The sequence below is a fragment of the Clytia hemisphaerica genome, unplaced genomic scaffold (assembly GCF_902728285.1).
Source record: "Clytia hemisphaerica strain Z4C2 unplaced genomic scaffold, Clytia hemisphaerica genome assembly, whole genome shotgun sequence".
Lineage (NCBI taxonomy): Eukaryota > Metazoa > Cnidaria > Hydrozoa > Leptothecata > Clytiidae > Clytia > Clytia hemisphaerica.
Window position 1 is genome coordinate 1,334,017 of NW_027103421.1, and position 17,744 is coordinate 1,351,760.

Below are 17,744 nucleotides of genomic sequence, written 5' to 3' on the forward strand. Positions count from 1 at the left end.
CACAGCGCGGAGCAATTCTAAAGCAAAAATAGTATAGTCCTCCAGTTGCTAGCGAAGATAGGGCTTTCTGTTACCGGCAGGTCCAAAATGCATAAAACATATTGCATATTGCATAATGCATAATGCATAATATTTGAAAAATGTCAATTTTAGAGGCTATAATAAGGAGAATCTGAAAGATAATACTTTCATCAAAACAAACATACCATTTTCTACCAGAAAATAAAGGGTAGAAAGCTGTAAATTTGAATTTTGGATGATGAAGAAAATCCATGATCCACTGAAAATGCTTGCCGCCATTTTGATTTTCATAGTTGTATTTTACAGAACGTAGTATAGTGTAGAAAAAACACGAAAATATCTCCTCCGTATATTACTTTTATTACTTGAAAACGTAAATTTTACAGCAAGATCTTTATTTTTATTCTGGGTTTTCTTTTCGAACAATTCAATTATAATATGTATATATAAATTAAAGAACTTCGTTTATGCAAAATCGAGAGCTAGATCAAAGAAAATAGACTTCGAATCTTTTTACATTCGAATGTTTATGTGTTTATGTGTGAAAGAAAAAGGGGGAAATCTTTCTTATTATCTATGCTGACGGAAAACCCTTTGTAATTGTTGTTATGATTCGAATGTTTTCTCTTTCGTTCGGATTCGAAAAGTAAAATAATCTCTGTGGAAATCCCTCTGATTGGAATGTTTACTTATAAAAGAAACTCTTCTAAAGAGTTTTTCGCGGTTTTAGCCTCTACAAAGGAGAGTTTTAGAAAATATAAAATCGTTCTGTAAATTACACAATACTATTATGCATTATGCAATATGCATTATGTTTTATGCATTTTGTACCTGCCGTTTCTGTTACATGAAAACATGAAAAAGAAGAAAACAGAGGCAAGTTCATTTTCCAAGAAAACATGGTTGGTCATGATAATGCATGCAAACTTTTTTATGGACTTTGTTGTAATCTTTGGATGTTTTAAATAGTTTTAGATCTTGTAAGACTGCTTTTTATTAATTTCTGTTTTTCTGCCCTGGGTTGGCTAGGAAACATGGGTTTGCACTTTCATTCTCTAGGGAGACCAAGCTCTATAATTTTAGAACTTTGTATGTTGAGGTAAATTTTGTTTTTTCTAAAATTTCGAGCTTGGATATCCAGGCTATCATGATGAAGGAATTCCAGGAAACACAGTAAAAGTGAAAACGTAGAAGCGAACTTCAGTTCTAAGAAATTTTCTGTAACTAGCATAAAAAACGTCTACCATATTAGATAAGAAAAACGTGGTGTAAAAAGACCAAGTTCTAACAAAATGACGTAATGTTCCGAAGTAAACAAATATGGCGGCATTAAATATAAACAAAGTAGCGAGGAGAGCGTCATATAGCTCAACACCCCCACTTGACGCTAAGTCCGTTAATGTCCGAAAAGTTGTTTATTGAAAGACTCCAAAAGGTGCTTCTTTGGAGGCTTGGTGAAAACGTCGGCTACGTTTGAATTGGAAGGCACATAATCGATTGCAATACGATTGTCATTATAACAGTCACGTATGAAATGAAAACGAATATCTATGTACTTTGATTTTGGTCGGTTGACGTGATTCTTGACGAGAGCGATAGCACCTTGGTTGTCACATTGAATAATTGTCGATTTCTTGATCTCGTCGATAGCTGATTGGTTTGCGCTTTTGATAATGGCAGAATTTGGTTCGTAGATTTCGCCTAGAATCTGTGTCAGGAAAATGGTTTCTTGGCACGTGATCGACATTGCCATGTACTCGGCTTCACATGTGGATAGCGCCACCGATGGTTCTTTCTTTGATTTCCAGCTTATGATTGGGCCATGTTCATTCAGGTTTGTACAGTAACCTGTGATACTTCGACGATCGTCGGTAGATGAAGCCCAATCAGCATCACTAAAAGCATTTAATCTCAGTCCCTTTTTGCTTTTGTGAAATTTCAGTTTATAGCCAACAGTTCCTTTGACATAACGAAATACATGTTTGAGCATGATCCAATCACCAGGAGTTGGATTAGAAAGATGTTGCGATAACTTGGTTATGCAGTAGCTAAGGTCTGGTCGGGTGCACGTCATTGCATAAATAAGGCTGCCTACCATCTGTCGGTATAGTTTGGTATCTTCCTCGTTGGATTCACCTTGGTTGTCGTTGTAGGCATTCGGGTTGGTTTCAAAAGGAGTTTTTCTTGGTTTGCATTTCTCGAAATTAAACTTCTTGAGCATGTTAGTAAGGTATCTTGATTGTGACATTGTGATTGAATCTGGCTTGACTTCGAAATCGATACCAACAAAAGATGAGAGTTCACCCAGGTCCTTTATGTTGAACTTTACGCTGAGTTGCGATTTGATCGATTTCATTGAGACTGCTGAACTGGAGGCGATGATGATATCGTCAACCCATACTAGTAAAATGACTGTTTCGGATTTCTCGGTTTTGTAGAATAAACATGGGTCGGCAGATGACTGTTTGAAATTAAGTTCACTTAGGAATTCTTGGAGAAGACAGTTCCAGTTCCGTCCGCTTTGTTTCAATCCATAGAGCGATTTGTTAAGTTTCCACACTAGCTTCTCACCATTTACTTTGAAGCCTTCAGGTTGTTCAACATAAACATCACATTCGATTGGTGCATGCAGATAGGCACCTTTCACATCCATCTGGTGCATCATCCAATCATTCTGAATAGCTAATTGTGTCAAGATTCTAACAGATTCCATCCTTGCTGTTGGTGAGAATGTCTCTGCATAATCAATACCTTCTTTCTGGGTTTAGCCTTTTGCTACGTAGCGAGCTTTGAAGATGGGGGTTTCTGGGTCCCCTTTGATCGTGTACACCCATTTACCTCCAACTGTTTGTTTGCCATCTTGTAACTCTGTAAGGGTGAAGGTTTCCTTCGATTTTAACGTTTGTATTTCTGCTTCCATGGCCGACTGCCATTGCTTTGACTGATTTCCGTTGATAGCCTCATGGAAGGTGGGTGGTCCAATGACATGTTTGATACAATCATAGAGATCTAAATGTTCAAAGTTCACAAGGTCTCCGTAACGCTCAGGTTGTTTTCTCTCACGGGTAGGGTATCGTTTTGGGGCTTCTTGGTTGTCCGTATTGGTTGTTGACTGGTCTTCCGGTTCTGGGTTGTTAAACAAATGGCTTGCTACGGTTGGTGGTTCAGAGTTCACAGGGTCTCCGTAACGCTCAGGTTGTTTTCTCTCACGGGTAGGGTATCGTTTTGGGGCTTCTTGGTTGTCCGTATTGGTTGTTGACTGGTCTTCCGGTTCTGGGTTGTTAAACAAATGGTTTGCTACGGTTGGTGGTTCTGATATGCTGAACTGATCTGTGAATTTTACCACTTTGTACTTCTTCACAGTTCTGTCATCTGGAAACTATACCAGATAGGACGGGCTTTCTTTGTCATACCCGATGAAGTGACCCTTTTTCGAGCGAGGGTCTAACTTTTTCTGTTCCGGTTGTAGAAATGCATAGCACACGTAACCGAAGATGTGCATCTTGGAAAGATCCGGCTTCGCTCCAGTGATAAGACCGAATGGGGTATTTTGGATTCGTTTGACGTAACAACGATTACGAATGTGGGTGGCTGTCATTATGGCGTACGTCCAGAGGTACTTGGGTAGATTGGACTCGATAAGCATGGATCTTCCCATTTCGAAGAGTGTGCGACAATTGCGTTCAGCCGTTCCGTTCTGATGTGGGGAGTACGGTGCGGATAACTCATGCTTGATAGAGTGGTTAACTAGAATTTCACGAAATTCCTTTGAAATATACTCTCCTCCGTTATCACTTCTCATTTTCTTGACACCACCTACACGAAATACATCTTCAAAAAAGTTCAAAGTTTTCAGCTTACCGAAAGGTGCAATGTCAGCTAGAAATTTCTTAACTGCCTTTGGTGCATCAGACTTTGCTTTCAAGAAGTATGTGAAGAGGTTATCAGTAAATATTATGGCGTATCGATAACCGTCCTTTGCTGCTGGTTCGATGGGGCCAGCAAGGTCTGTGTGGACCAATTCAAATGGTTCGGTTGCACGAATATCAGGTTCACGGTTTCTCTGGTTACATTGCTTGGCAAGGACGCATATTTCACAATCGAAAGTCTCGTGATTGCAGATATGCATACCCGACACAACTTTCTCTAACTTTTCGATGTCGTGGGTATTACAATGCCCAAGAATTTTGTACCACATTTCAAGGCTTTCTCGTCGGTTTTGGGATGAATAAGATTTGTAGAGGTAATATAGACGATTTCTCTCTTCGATTTGAAATACGGTACCATCTGGAGTAATGAGTTCTGCATACTGTTCATAGAATCTCACTGATGCTCCGAATTTGGTTGCTGCTCTAACAGAAAATATATTTTGGGGAATGAGGATATGTAGAGTATATCTCTCAGTTGAACATTGACAGTTTCCCCTTCTTTCGTCACAAGCAATACGCAATACCGCAATTGTAACAAGTGAACGTTTTTGAGTCTCTCGTTTTCAATACAGATTCTTTTGTACTATTTTCGGTCGATGAACGAATTAACTCTATTTCCTCGAAATTTCTGAGGGTTTGCTTGAAATTGAGAAACGTATCAACTTTTTCTGACTGGGTGATAAGGGCGACAAAAGGTTTGTATTCGTCAGATAAACCTTTCAAGACCATAGCAATTAACAAAGCATCACTTATCTGTTCATTAGCAGACCGCAATGCTTTGGACAATCAAATATTGTACAAGGTGTTAATGGTTTTTGTGACTGTCCAATGAACTATTACAAAACAACGACCTTACTCAACGCCCCATCGATTTTGGTCGTGACCATCACCAGGAATGAAGGCACAGACTTAAGGTTGAAAAAATCAAGAGTTATCGTCGAACGAAAACTGAAGTACAAATGTGCAACAAAATTGGATGGTATCTCTTATGATCTATTTGCGAAGATACATCATCATGGTAATAGTGTAGCACGTGGACACTTTACCGTTACATTCTACGGTGAACAAATAGTTTCATTTGACGATTCGAACATCTATGTCCTGCCAAAAAACTATCCCACAACATCTGCTGCTGAATCGACGGTGTCCACTTTGTTCTATGTATGCGAAGGCGCAACTAGTAAAGCAAGCAATTTTGAAACCACGGCAAAGCAGAAGAAAGACGTTGAACGAGCCTGGATAGGTGAAGGTGGACATCCGAAATTGAACAGTGTAAGAAGCAATGAGTTCAAGAGTCTTACGTCAAGTCATTGTTTGAAAGGAGATGTGATCAATGCATCAATTCAGGCGGTTTTGCACGAAAGAAATGACATTTACGTTTTTCATAGTCATTTGTTTTCCAGTCTGGAATCAGGAAGATCTTCCATCCATTTGAACCCAGAAAACTATGTGGAAATTCTTTCCAAAAGGCTCTTGATCATGCCAATTCATCACAGAGATGGAAATCATTGGTCTTTGATTGCAGTTTTTTTGCCATCCAAGTAAATTCATCACCTGGATTCTTTCCTGACTATAAACACAGAAGTTATGCCCACTGTATTCAGTTTTCTGAAGCATATATTTTACAATGTGGCAAATGTGGACACAACTAAGACGGAATGGCTTTTTGTTGCAAGGACGGATATTGCTAGACAAGAAGGCCCCATTGACTGTGGAGTACATGTTTGCGTAAACACCTTGAACCTCGTCAACAACTCGCTAGTGCTTTTGACACCGAATGATTGCCGTGATGCCAGATATTACATCGCTTCAACGATCATGACATCAACACCCACAGTGGAATTAAGGAGAAATAAGAACACGAAGGAGACTAAAAGTATTTTTGTAGATGTAGACATTGTTCGGAGGGAAGATATCGTAATCACTGTTCCGGAGCAACTCGAAGAAAAACCCGCAAAAAGACAAAGAAAACGAAAACTTCCATGCAGTCGGCCTTCAAGTGCAGGTAACGCAGTTATATTCTTACTATCTAAATTTGTTGGTTTCGCTTTAAGAGAGATGAACATAATCAGAATATCAATCTGATTTCAAATTTTCGGATTCAAAAATGGATAGCCTCGCTGGAAATCTAGATTATGTCGTATGTTTGTTGAAAAAGAAATGGACGGATATTTGTATGAACTTTTGCTATCGACTGTTATATCAAATTTAGTAGGCAAACTATTAGGATCCGTAGCATTTTTCGTAAAACACAAGATGCTACGGATCCTAAGGTTTGGTTCCCTACTAAGTACAAGGATTTGATAAATCTATAATCCTTATTGCGTTATGGAGTAACGAAGTTATGCTATTTTCATTTAGGCGCTCCCATCTCTAACGTTGAAAATGGCAAAACCGTAAACTTGGAAGCACTTTCCACTGAAGCATACGGTTAATATTTTTAAATGATTTATTTCTTTTAACTGGATAATAAATTTCGTTGTGGTTTTTTCTTTGCGTAATTTTTGAGAATATGTTCTCCGTAAATTTCATTTTAGCTCCACTCTCAACAAATGCTGGAAATGGCAACATCGCAAAAACACATTCTACTGCTGAATCGTATAGTAAATAATTTTTTTATTCTATGTAGTGCACTACAGTATACCGTTTTAATGATAAAAATATTGAATTTCTGATTTTTATCGTCTAAAAATTATTTTGTTTTTGATCGTATCTCAACAAATGCTTATCATGACAAAATCTCCAATTTGGAATTGCTTGCTGATGAAGCCGACGGTAATTTCGGCTGAATTATATTGATTTTAGTTGTAATTTTTGGACATGTCGAGGGGGGGGGTGCGAAATTTTTTTTCAATTTTTGGAAAAATCCTCCACCCCCCTCTAGTAGATACTTTATGACCACTCCCTTAGTCCAGACCCGATCAATCGAACTTGTCGAACCAATCGAACAATCGAACTAATCGAACTCCATCGAACGATTAAAGTTCGATTAAAAAAATTAATCGAACTGTAAGATTTTTTGAAAGATTGTGAGTGTTCGATTAAGTTCGATCAATGGGTTTCGGTTCGATCAGTTCGATAAACCAATTTTGTTCGACAAGTTTGTGCTGCTCCGCCACCGTATATTAGCTTCTTTTCAAAGCCAAATTCGGAATGTAAATCGGGAAATTACTTCCGACAACGGATTACATACTTTTCATGTATCCTTTTAGCGCCAGAGGCGGTTTGTTGAGGCGTAGTATTCCGCCACTCGGCCGCGCGCGAAACCGCAACATAGGGGCTACGGTCTTTATTCCGGATAGACAAATATCCGGGTACAATAAACGTCAAGCTGTTAAGTCCGGGAACTGTCGAAATGGCAATCGCGTGCCAGAGGACAAAGTTTTCGCAAGCGAGGGAAGATATGAGGATTTAATATCATCGAACTAATCGAACTTTTTACTGACCGAACTAATCGAACTGCTATTGCTTCAAAAAATTGTGAGTGTTCGATTAGGTTCGACTAATTTTTTTAATCAAACTTTAATCGTTCGATGGAGTTCGATTAGTTCGATTGTTCGATTGGTTCGATTGATCGGGTCTGGCTTAGTATTCAGTTACTACTTTAGTATCCAACGTTAAATAAAGAACAAATCAAAATAAATCAAAATAGTTCTCAACTTCAGTTGAGCTAGGATCTGAGAATGTCTGTCTGTCCGTCTGTCTGTCTGTGTATGTCCCAAAACTTTGGGGCAGCCTGAAGACTTCAAAATTTGTCAGATTTGGCTGAAATTTGGCACACTTGTTCCTTGGGTGAATATTTGGCGGTGTTTTTTTTCATGGCATGGGGACGAGTTTTTTGCCAAAATGAGGCTAAAACTTTGGGGCAGCCTGGAGACTTCAAAACGGTTAGAATTGCTCTTGGCCTAACTTGTTCCTGGCCAAAGTCTGTTTGTTTTGCTACAATCGGGCGTTTGAATAATTTGAAGCTACTGAAGTTGAGCCCAGTGCGTTGCGCACGTTCGATTATTTGTTACACCCTGAAATTTTCCAAAATATTCAGTCATATCAACTTCTAAAAATTAATCAATGATATCTTTTGAGATTTCCTCGAGTTTGAATCATTAAATTTTTCTGATTTTTTGCATAAAAGCAGAGCACCATCATATGGAAGAGATAGTCGAAGCAGATTTTTTTGAAAAAAAATTTTCGGCTCTGAAAATGAATTTCTAGCTATAAGAATCACTATTTCGAAGCATAGATCAATGTTCTTACCTAAATCACTCATTTTCTTGATGAGATAGATGCTTTTTGCTAATAAAATTGTATTTTTACAGGAGAGTATAGGTTTGAAATTTTGAGTTGCTAAAACGTTTTTTTATAGGGAACTGGGACAAATTCTTAATTTACTTATAAGCACATTGAAAAAAACATTTTACTCTGGCCTGAAGAGCTTAAAAATTGTCATATTCCGCTGAAATATAGTGTACTTATTTCTTGGATGAATATCTACAGACCTGCTTTTCATTATTTAAAATTAGATTTTTTCAACTTTTTTATAAGCACATGTCGTGAAAGAATCTTTTTGCTGGACTCGTGAGCTGAAAAATTATTCCATTTGGGTAAAAATTTGTACACTTGTTTCTTGGATTATCTCCATGCATGTTTTTCACTTTCTGAGAGTTATTTTTTTACATTCTTTTATAAGCACATGCCATAAGAAAATCCTTTTCATGGCCTGGAGAGCTTAAAAACTCATGCTTGGCTGAAATTTGGTATACTTCTTCTTTAGATGCAGTCTGTGTCATTTAAAAATTCCAGGGGTGTGGTTAATCACACTCCTAAAGCCTCAAGTTCAGTAATTTAGGCGTGTGATAAGGAGTGCTGTTCACATTTTTTAGTTGTGATTCTAAATCTGTGGCGTGTGAATGATCGCACTCCTTAAAGATAGGTGTGTGTGGAGGTGTGCGCGTGCTATCGCACGCCTCAAATAATAAAACCTGTAGATCAGTATCTACAAGCGTGTTTTTCATTATTCTTTATTTCCTTTTTTTTCTTTTTTCTATCAGGTAGGTCCATAAAAGTATCACTTGTTGCACTTACTTGATGGAGGAGAACCTCCAATTGAATCACATAGCTAACTTGTATTTATACTTTTTCTCATTCTTAGAGGATATGTATTTATAAAGTTAATTATATCTTAAAGGGGACGTCTGCTTTGGTAGATCATTTCAGTCATAATTCTATGTCAGATAGCTAAATTAGTAAAAAAAAGTTTGCAGAAAAAACGAACTCAAAATCTTTATTTTTGACTGACATATTCAGATTTTAGTGTTTTACAATTTCCTCTCTTTTACCTGATTTTTGACGTAACCTTTGTTCGTAATTTATAAGAACAGAAATCTTGTCTGTAGTCTAAAGTACTGTATTTAAACAACTTTTGATAAGAACATTTTAATTCAAACTTCTAATTTCGATGATTTTTCCAGTCCACAACTATATAAATATTTCAGTTTTCTATGAAGATGTTGGAGTAAGCTTTCATTGAAAAATGTTGGGAAAAAGATGTTTTAACGACTTTAAATGCTCTTGCACATCTCTGACTTACTTAAAATTTTCTTATAAAAATGCCAGCTGCACAGAAAGAGGAGTTAATCTTGTTTACTTGAAAGAACATAGAAAACATATAACATAAGCTACGTCATAAATTTTGAAAAAGAGGGATTTTTTAAATGGCCATAGAAAGTGATTGAAAAAAAATCTCTTGAAGTGAGATAGCTCATTTTAATCTCCCTGGAATAATTTTTCCAAAAACTCTAAAAAAACAATACCTAAAATCAGACCAGACGTCCCCTTTAAATTATATTTTAAAACTTTTTTTCAAATGATTACTTTGAGGCCAATTGTTTCACTCACCACTTTTGCTACTTTTACCACCATTACCACTTTTCCCAAAAACTGGATGAAACAATTTGAAAAAGTGTGAAAAGTGTCTATTTTCCAAAGTCTGGAGAAACTCACATGAAAAAATAGACCTGTTCTCTTGAATGTGGATCCCGAAAAGTGGCCCTTTTAAAAAGGTTATGTTTGCTGCGCTGAGACTAAGGTTCCGCGTTCTAGGTCTTTATTTTATAATTCCAAGTAACTTAACATAAATTATGCCAGCCATCTTTTAAGTGAGTTTCTTATAGTAACGTCATAAATTATGTAAAAAAATGTGAGAAAGAATAGTCAAATCGTCAAATAGTCAAATCGACAAATAGTCAAATAGTCAAATAGTCAAATCGAAAATTTATGCGAACTTTAAAGCATAAATTTATGCTTTCGATTGCTGCAATCTTTGTTAACACTTCTCACACTTTTAACACAACATGCATGAAACAAAACAAAGTTGGTTTTTGCCTGGATGAGGTTGGAATCTTGCCACTTTTGACACAAAGAACACAAATGCTCCAAGAAATTTGAGGTGGCAAAGGGGTAAACACTTTTGACACTTTTACTCAGATTTGGCTGAAACAAATGGGAATTTGGTGGCATTTGTGGCAAAAATGGGAAAAATAGCTACGGAACAAATGGCCTCTTTAATGACACATTCCAAATAAATAAAAACAAAATCCCCAATCAAGGAATTAACAAAATTATACGTATTCATGCAATTTTTTTTCCAAATTCACAAATTCACGCAAATTTTTGGGAAAAATTGGGGAAACATTCAAAAATAAGGAAAAATTTGAAAATCCACGCGTTCATGCAAAAAAAAAGAGAATTCGCGCATTCACACACTAAAAAATTGGACTTTCATGTTCATGCAATTTTTTGGGGGTTTTTACGCATTCATGTAACAAAAAAGCCTCTTCACGCATTCAAGCAAACCGCTGGGGCCCTCTAAGAGCAAGTACAAATACAGGCTAACTATGTAAGGTGAATCAAGTGAGGATGTGCACAAAGAAGTTATTGATTATTTTTTTGATGAGTGATATTACAAATCATTATTGACTCCGAGCAATTGTCTAGGGTTATAGTGCTATACTTTCATTCTTTTACAACCTCTTGCATTAGGTCGGCTACCTAACACTAATCATTGGAGGATAACTCGAATCACATCGGTTTATTTTGATTTTACTTTTAATAATAAAGGCTGTGGTTTGAAGTGATTTGAGTTACTCGTCAATAATTTGTGTTAGCCAACTTGACGGTACCGTGGGATCGTCTAATATCGACACACCTTTTCTAATTCTGTCAGTAATGATTAAAGATGTGAACTATAGAATCAAAACATTTGTTACTGGTTTTTATGTGAGAATTTTTTCATGTGTAAACAAAACATAGTTCGCATCTTTGATTGTGACTGACAGAATTAGAACAGGGATTTCAATATTAGACGATCCCACAGTATGAATTACAGCTAGAATGATGAATGAAAGCAAGAGTCTTGTTATGACTTCCAAATTTTATAAATTGAGGACCAGAATAGTCTTTCATTTGTTTGGAGGTGATGAAAATGAAAGTTACCCCGCACTTGTGAAAATAACCCCAGTTGACAAGATATAATTTATGAAAAATCCAAAAATCATGTCATGGAGCAAAAACCATTCATTGTACAATCCTTCAGTTCAGTTCAAAATTTCCAGACAAGGCTCGAAATTGAATGCAATCAGCACAAGCAATATAGGTACCGGACGTTAATTGTTACCGTCAACTGGGGTTACTTTTGAATTTCATCAACGAGGGGTAGCTTTCATCACCTTCAAAAAGCAGATTTTTCTGGTCTGTGAATTGTAAATTGATAAGCTAAATTGAAAGTTTTCATTGTTTCAAAACAAGTCTGGTCGGTTGGACGCTCGGTCGATCGGTCGCTCGATCGGTCGCTTGGTCGATTGGTATTGAAAATTGACCAACATGTTGAAACATGAATGTAAGCGTCCCATACAAATAGTAAAGAATGGCTCTAATCGCTTTATTGTTTTTTAAAAATCTGACAATTTTACCGACTTTTCGATAAAGTATTTTCCTCAATTGAGACGGTTGGGAGTTGCTCAATCGAGATGGTTGGGAGTTGATGCGTGTTGAGGCGAAAGGAAAATATTTGTGATTGTTGCCTTGACAGACATTAAACACTCAACAAACACTGAACACCCATTCCATGAATGACATCAAAATCTTGCAAATTTTACATTCACCTGTATATATAGGGCACCATGACATGTACATAGTGTGCAGAGGGGTCTGACCCCCCCCCATTAATATTTCATCCCCCCCTATAAAGGTATCCCCCCTATTTTTAAAATTTTTTGATCCCGCACCATTTACAGGGGTCTAAGCCGGGGTTCAAACGCTTTTGTTCAAACTCAAAATTCGAACATTTTTATTGGCAATAGTTAAAAAACAAGGAAAAACAAAATCTGATTCAAAACATAGTGCAGTGAGAATAAATCAGATAAGTCGAAATTATGTGATATTAAATTTTATTGACTTAAATTAACATATAACATAAAAAAAAAACATTTTTCTAACCAAAAAGTTACTGTCCCCCCCATTTTTATTTGATCCCCCCCTATAAGCTCAAACCCCCCATTTTAACTGGAAAATTGCCCATCCCCCCTATAAAGCCTTCCTTGAAAACTCGGATCCCCCCCCTTAAAAAAGGGGGGGGTTCATACTATGATGTATAATATGGTGTGCATGACACATGATGTTACACCATCACACACATCTTTTATTCAACCAATAAAATCATATTTATGTTTGTTTCTGTCACTTTATATCAACTTCATCAAAATGTTCATGCTGCTGCTCAAGGACTCTTGTAACTTCATCAGCATCACAGATCACTGGCAAAAAAAAACTTTCTAACCAAACACCAACAAACAGACAAACCAGCATCCAAATTGTAATCCAGGCCAGCATGATTTAATATCATTGTGTCTCTTAATGAAAAGGCGTGAGTGATGAAACCAAGCTTGAAGAACGCTATTGTAGTTTTGGCATAAATAAGAGTCATTATTTCCTTCTTCGCTCAGCTTTTTTCTGTTTTCTGCATCAGGCTATTTTCCGAGGCTGACTTGGCTGTCAAATACATCTAGTCGGGTTCATCTGTAATACACTCGGGATTCTATAATCATGCACAACATAATATAAAGAACTATGTAGGCTGGAAGTTTCCCGTATAATGCAGCATAATACGATTTGCAGACATCATAGCATATTATGGCTAGACGTGACTGCCGTCATATACGGGCATGGAAGGGTGGAATGGGTAAGGGCGGCATAAAACAGAGAAGAAGGAGAAAAGCCGTTTTAAGAAAAATTTCCCTTTGGCGGGAAGTTTTTAAAAAGAATCATCTCAACAACTCAAAGCTATGGGTGAATGCATCCCCTTTGAAAGTATATAGGTCAAATTTTGATCTTTATGTAATAACGGATATTCAGTATAACAGATATTATGGGCTTTCAGAAAATGTATGTATAAAGCAGGAAGGTATTTTACCATTTTTACGATTTCTCCAACTTTTTTTTACCAAAACTTTGAGATTTCAGTGGGGAAACTTGGCGATTCGGGAAATTTGGGGACCAAAAATTTGGACTGCTTTATTTTAAATGTTTTAAAGCTCATACTGATAACATGATATATTTTTTAGGTAAAATTCAAAATGAATGAAGATCTAAGAAGGGAAGTACAATCGATCGTTTCGGAACAATTGATAAGGCAAGGTAGCCAAAATAGAACATCAAACATTGTTTCTCAAACACGTGCTTTAATAAGAGAATCAACCACTAATGCAGCAAGATCTTCATCTTCACCCAGCCATTCCCTTCGACTTTTATCAAGTGGGAAAAAGAGATCAGCAGCAGACAAGGAAAAAGTATTTGAGATAGTGGTATTAAAGCAACATGCAGCTGATGAATATATTTTCCATGATGAGATGATTGCGTTAAAGCAAGCTATGGTAACACTGTGTTCTTCTATGTTTGAAGAAGATATTCGTAAAAAAATTGTTATGTGCTTAACAATAATGTTTTTGTGTGAAAAACATAGCAATACAAGGAAAAGAATCTTATGAAAATCTGCAAAAACGGCTATTTCCGGCATTTTCAACCGAAAAAAAAAATTCTCAAAAATCGAACTCAGCCATGTTTTGAGTATTGCGAATACGCATCTTTCTGCAAAAAAATCAGAAAAAAATAAAGGTGAAAATTCGAGAAAATGTAAAAAACCGTTTTTTCCGGCATATTCGGCGGGGAAAAATGTTTTTCGAAAATCGGGCGCCGTCACATTTTAGGTATTGTCTTATTGCATCAGTGTGCAAAATTTCATAAAAAAATATAAAGTTGGTGGGCATTGCAATTAATAATGTTTTTGAATGAATAAACAACCAATCATAAGGAAAAAGTCCAATGAAAATCCAGAAAAACGGCGATTTCCGGCATATTTCCAGCATTTTCGGCCGGAAAAAGATTTTCCTCAAACATCGGACTCGGCCATGTTTTGGGCAATATTATTAATACGCATCTTTGAGCAAAAAAACAGAAAAAACTAATGATAAAATCTCGAGAAAATGCCAAAAAACAGTATTTCCGGCATTTTCGGCCGGAGTTGATTTTCTTTCGAAAATCGGGCTCCGTCACAATTTAGGTACTGTCATTTTACATCAGTGTGCAAAATTTCATAAAAAAATATAAAGTACAGCTCGAGAAATTCAAGAAATACCGTTTTTCCGGCGAAAATCGGCTGTTCCGGCGATTTTTAGAAAGTTCCGGCTTCAAAAATCAGTTTTATCGACAATTGAACCATGCTTGATCGTGGACATTGCTATTAATAATGTTTTTGTGCGAAAAAACAACGAAATATAAGGAAAAAGTCTGACAAAAATCTGCAAAAACGGCTATTTGCGGCATATATCAGCGCCAATCTAAAAGCCTTAAATGGCACCCGGGCTAGCTATACATCAAGATGAAATTACTTGCACATGTGCATTATTGGTCTTCAAAATTTTCTGAAAACTCAACTTCTGAAACCCAGGGTAGATTTTTAGAACACCCCTGTCTTTGTGGCCCAGTAGGAGTTGAGTAACCCAGTGGGGTGAGAAACAGAAAACCTGGAATTCACTGGGGTGAAAAATATTTTTTTTCAAATATTGAGTGGGGTGGCACCTATAGAGACAGGGAAGGAGAAAATTTTAATGGGGTGATTTTTTGAAAGAAAATTTCGACTGGGGTACGTTAAAATAAAGGGCATTTCGAGTGGGTATAAGTGGGGTATGCGTAATTTTTTTATTATTTTCAATGGGGTGATTTTTTAGCTGCAATATTTAAGTGGGATGAGTGATTTGTCCAGTGGGGGTGAAAAATGGGCCATTTTTGGAAGAATTTTTCACTGGAGTGGGTTTCCCACTGGGTCACAGAGGCAGGGGTGTTTAAGATCTTATAAAACTCATCGGGGTAGGGACAAACCTTTTTTTTTTAATCATTCAGGGCGCTTGGTCAATTTTCCTCTGGGCTCAAACTATGGGGGTGTTTTTCCCGCGTCCGATTACATTTGAATTTAATACTCCATTCTCGATTTTCGTCCTTTACCAAATTGGCGACATTTAAATGAAGGGGATTCGAATAATGAGTGGTAGAGGAGAAACAACCAAGGTTTGCGTGGACGGTCATAACTGTGTTTGTTTTTATAATTTTTTCAGGGCATTAACCGGAAGAGTTTAACCAAATAAATGAGTGATTACGAGGGCAAAGGAACTATGAAATAGTTTCTCAGTTGATATGCTACCTAATTATTTTTGCGCTAATTCTCGCAACAAACGCAAATTTTCAATCATGACGTCATTATTGGTGACGTCAAAAAAAATGCAAATCGAAATTCTCTAGAATGATTTATCCAATCATGGTATACAGAAATAGGTGAAGTATGCTATTGCATGCCCATATATCGAGCCCTTTTGTTGATAGCTGATACCCAGCTGATACACAACGTTGTTTCAACGTTCATCTCACGTTAAATGGACGGTGTGAACGCTAGATAAACGTTGAAACAACATTGTGTGCCATCTTATTGGCTCATGTGTGACAAATTATATGAGATTCATCTTTGGCGTTGGTGTAAGAAAATATTTATACTGAAAAAGGGTCTTTAAAGCTGAAAATCTTCCATTAAATGATGAGACTTTTCGACAAATATTTTATTCAAGTAGAATTTGGATGCTTGATATTAGTTTTAAGGCTGGAAATCTTCAATGCTGATAGTAAGAATGTTTGAAGCAAACGTGAGTTCTACTAAAAAGTCGCATCTAACGAGCTTAATCCCTCAGAATTTTGTTTTGAAAGAAAACGAAAGACTTTAACGATAAATTACCGAAAGATTTGCCTCCCTGTCTTATTTATACATCTATGATATAATTACCTTCGAATTTTAAACAATAGTATTGTTAGATATATCTTGGAAGTCCATCTTCCAAAGTTGATAATTTTCGCTTACGTAATCAAAGTTTTTCACGGAACTAATTTTCGTGAAAGTCTTATTTTCCTAGGGATTTTTGAAATTTTGCGAGCAGAAAGTTTCGCGATTTTAGCGAATTTTGGCTCTTTTCGCGAAAGTGAATATCTTTGAAAATTCTTGAAAGAGCAAATCGCGAAAGTTTGTGCTCGGGAAAAGTACTTTTAAAAATTGAAAATACGTGTAAAGCTTCGAAATCAAAATCAAAACTAGTATTTATAGCATTTTTATGCTTTAGAAGCCTCGTTGAAGTCAAAAAATACCACTTTAAATCTACTTTCACTACATACATTTAAGATAGATAGTTCAAATTTTAGTTCAATAGTTTTTATCAAACCTCTGAACGGGTTTAAAATAATACTAAGTGGAATTCAGGAACTCGTTAAAATTTCTTATTATTCTGACTTAATTAAACACGAAGCAAATATCACAAAACTGCCCCTTCGCAAGATCAAAACCGAAGTTTTACGTTATATTAAAGCATTATTTGATTAAGTAGTTAGGAAAATAGTCTGCAGGGGTAATGTAATAACATGGGCCTGGAACAACGTCCCCACCTCAGGAAAGTATTCTACGGGGTGCTGAAAAGCAGAGAATACCCTTTGAGCGATCTAATCTTAAGGTCACAATAAATGCGCCTTCAACTGCACCAACTAATTTTTTCACAAGTTCTGATAAAAACAGATAACGTCATTGGGCCTCTTTTCATCCTTTGATGTTTTATGCACCTCAATTTTGGAACCAAGGAAAATACTATAAATCCGCAGGTCTTACATTTTCAGCTTTCTCCTCTTTTACGAAAAAGGAGCTTGGGAAACAATAGTTTTTTTTAGTTTTTTTTTGTATATATGACATGTTGTATTCATTTCTACTTTATTTGTTTACTTTACCATAATTTCAGAACCTTTCAGAAGATTTATTATGGTTCTTTATTCTTTTTCTTTTTTGCTGCTGTAACAGTTACTTTATTTAGTTATTTATTTATTTTTCTTTTGCTCATTTATCTCATCATAGTTTTAAAGCTCATTGATATTTTATTTTTTGCTTTGCTGTAGTTTTTTTAACTAGCCTATATGCTAGGTTTTTATATGTTTATTATACTGTGAATAACTTAGAAATCCTCTTATAGGGTATTTTTGTTCTCGGGATTGTATATTTTGAGAATGTTCGTAACCATGAAAGATTTTTTTTTAAGCACTCCTTCGCAAAGTAAAAGAAAACCCTTATCTCTTATCTCTTATCTCTTATCTCATAACATATTGATTTAAATTTAAAAATAAGGAGCAAGGCGTAGTTTATATGGCCAGTTTTTGCCGTGTCTA

At 36.3% G+C, this 17,744-nt stretch overlaps 1 protein-coding gene across 1 annotated transcript; it reads right to left on the reverse strand.

Moving 5' to 3' along the window:
• Positions 1 to 1,417: 1,417 nt before the first annotated feature.
• On the reverse strand, positions 1,418 to 2,734 carry LOC136797815 (uncharacterized). The gene has a single exon (XM_067054399.1). The coding sequence runs from the start codon at positions 2,732 to 2,734 to the stop codon at positions 1,418 to 1,420; it is 1,317 nt and encodes a 438-aa protein (XP_066910500.1).
• Positions 2,735 to 17,744: the final 15,010 nt, after the last annotated feature.

What these genes read in the sequence shown, in the direction of transcription:
- LOC136797815 (XM_067054399.1), bottom strand. Translation starts at nt 2,734, where the DNA reads ATGGAATCTGTTAGAATCTTGACACAATTAGCTATTCAGAATGATTGG.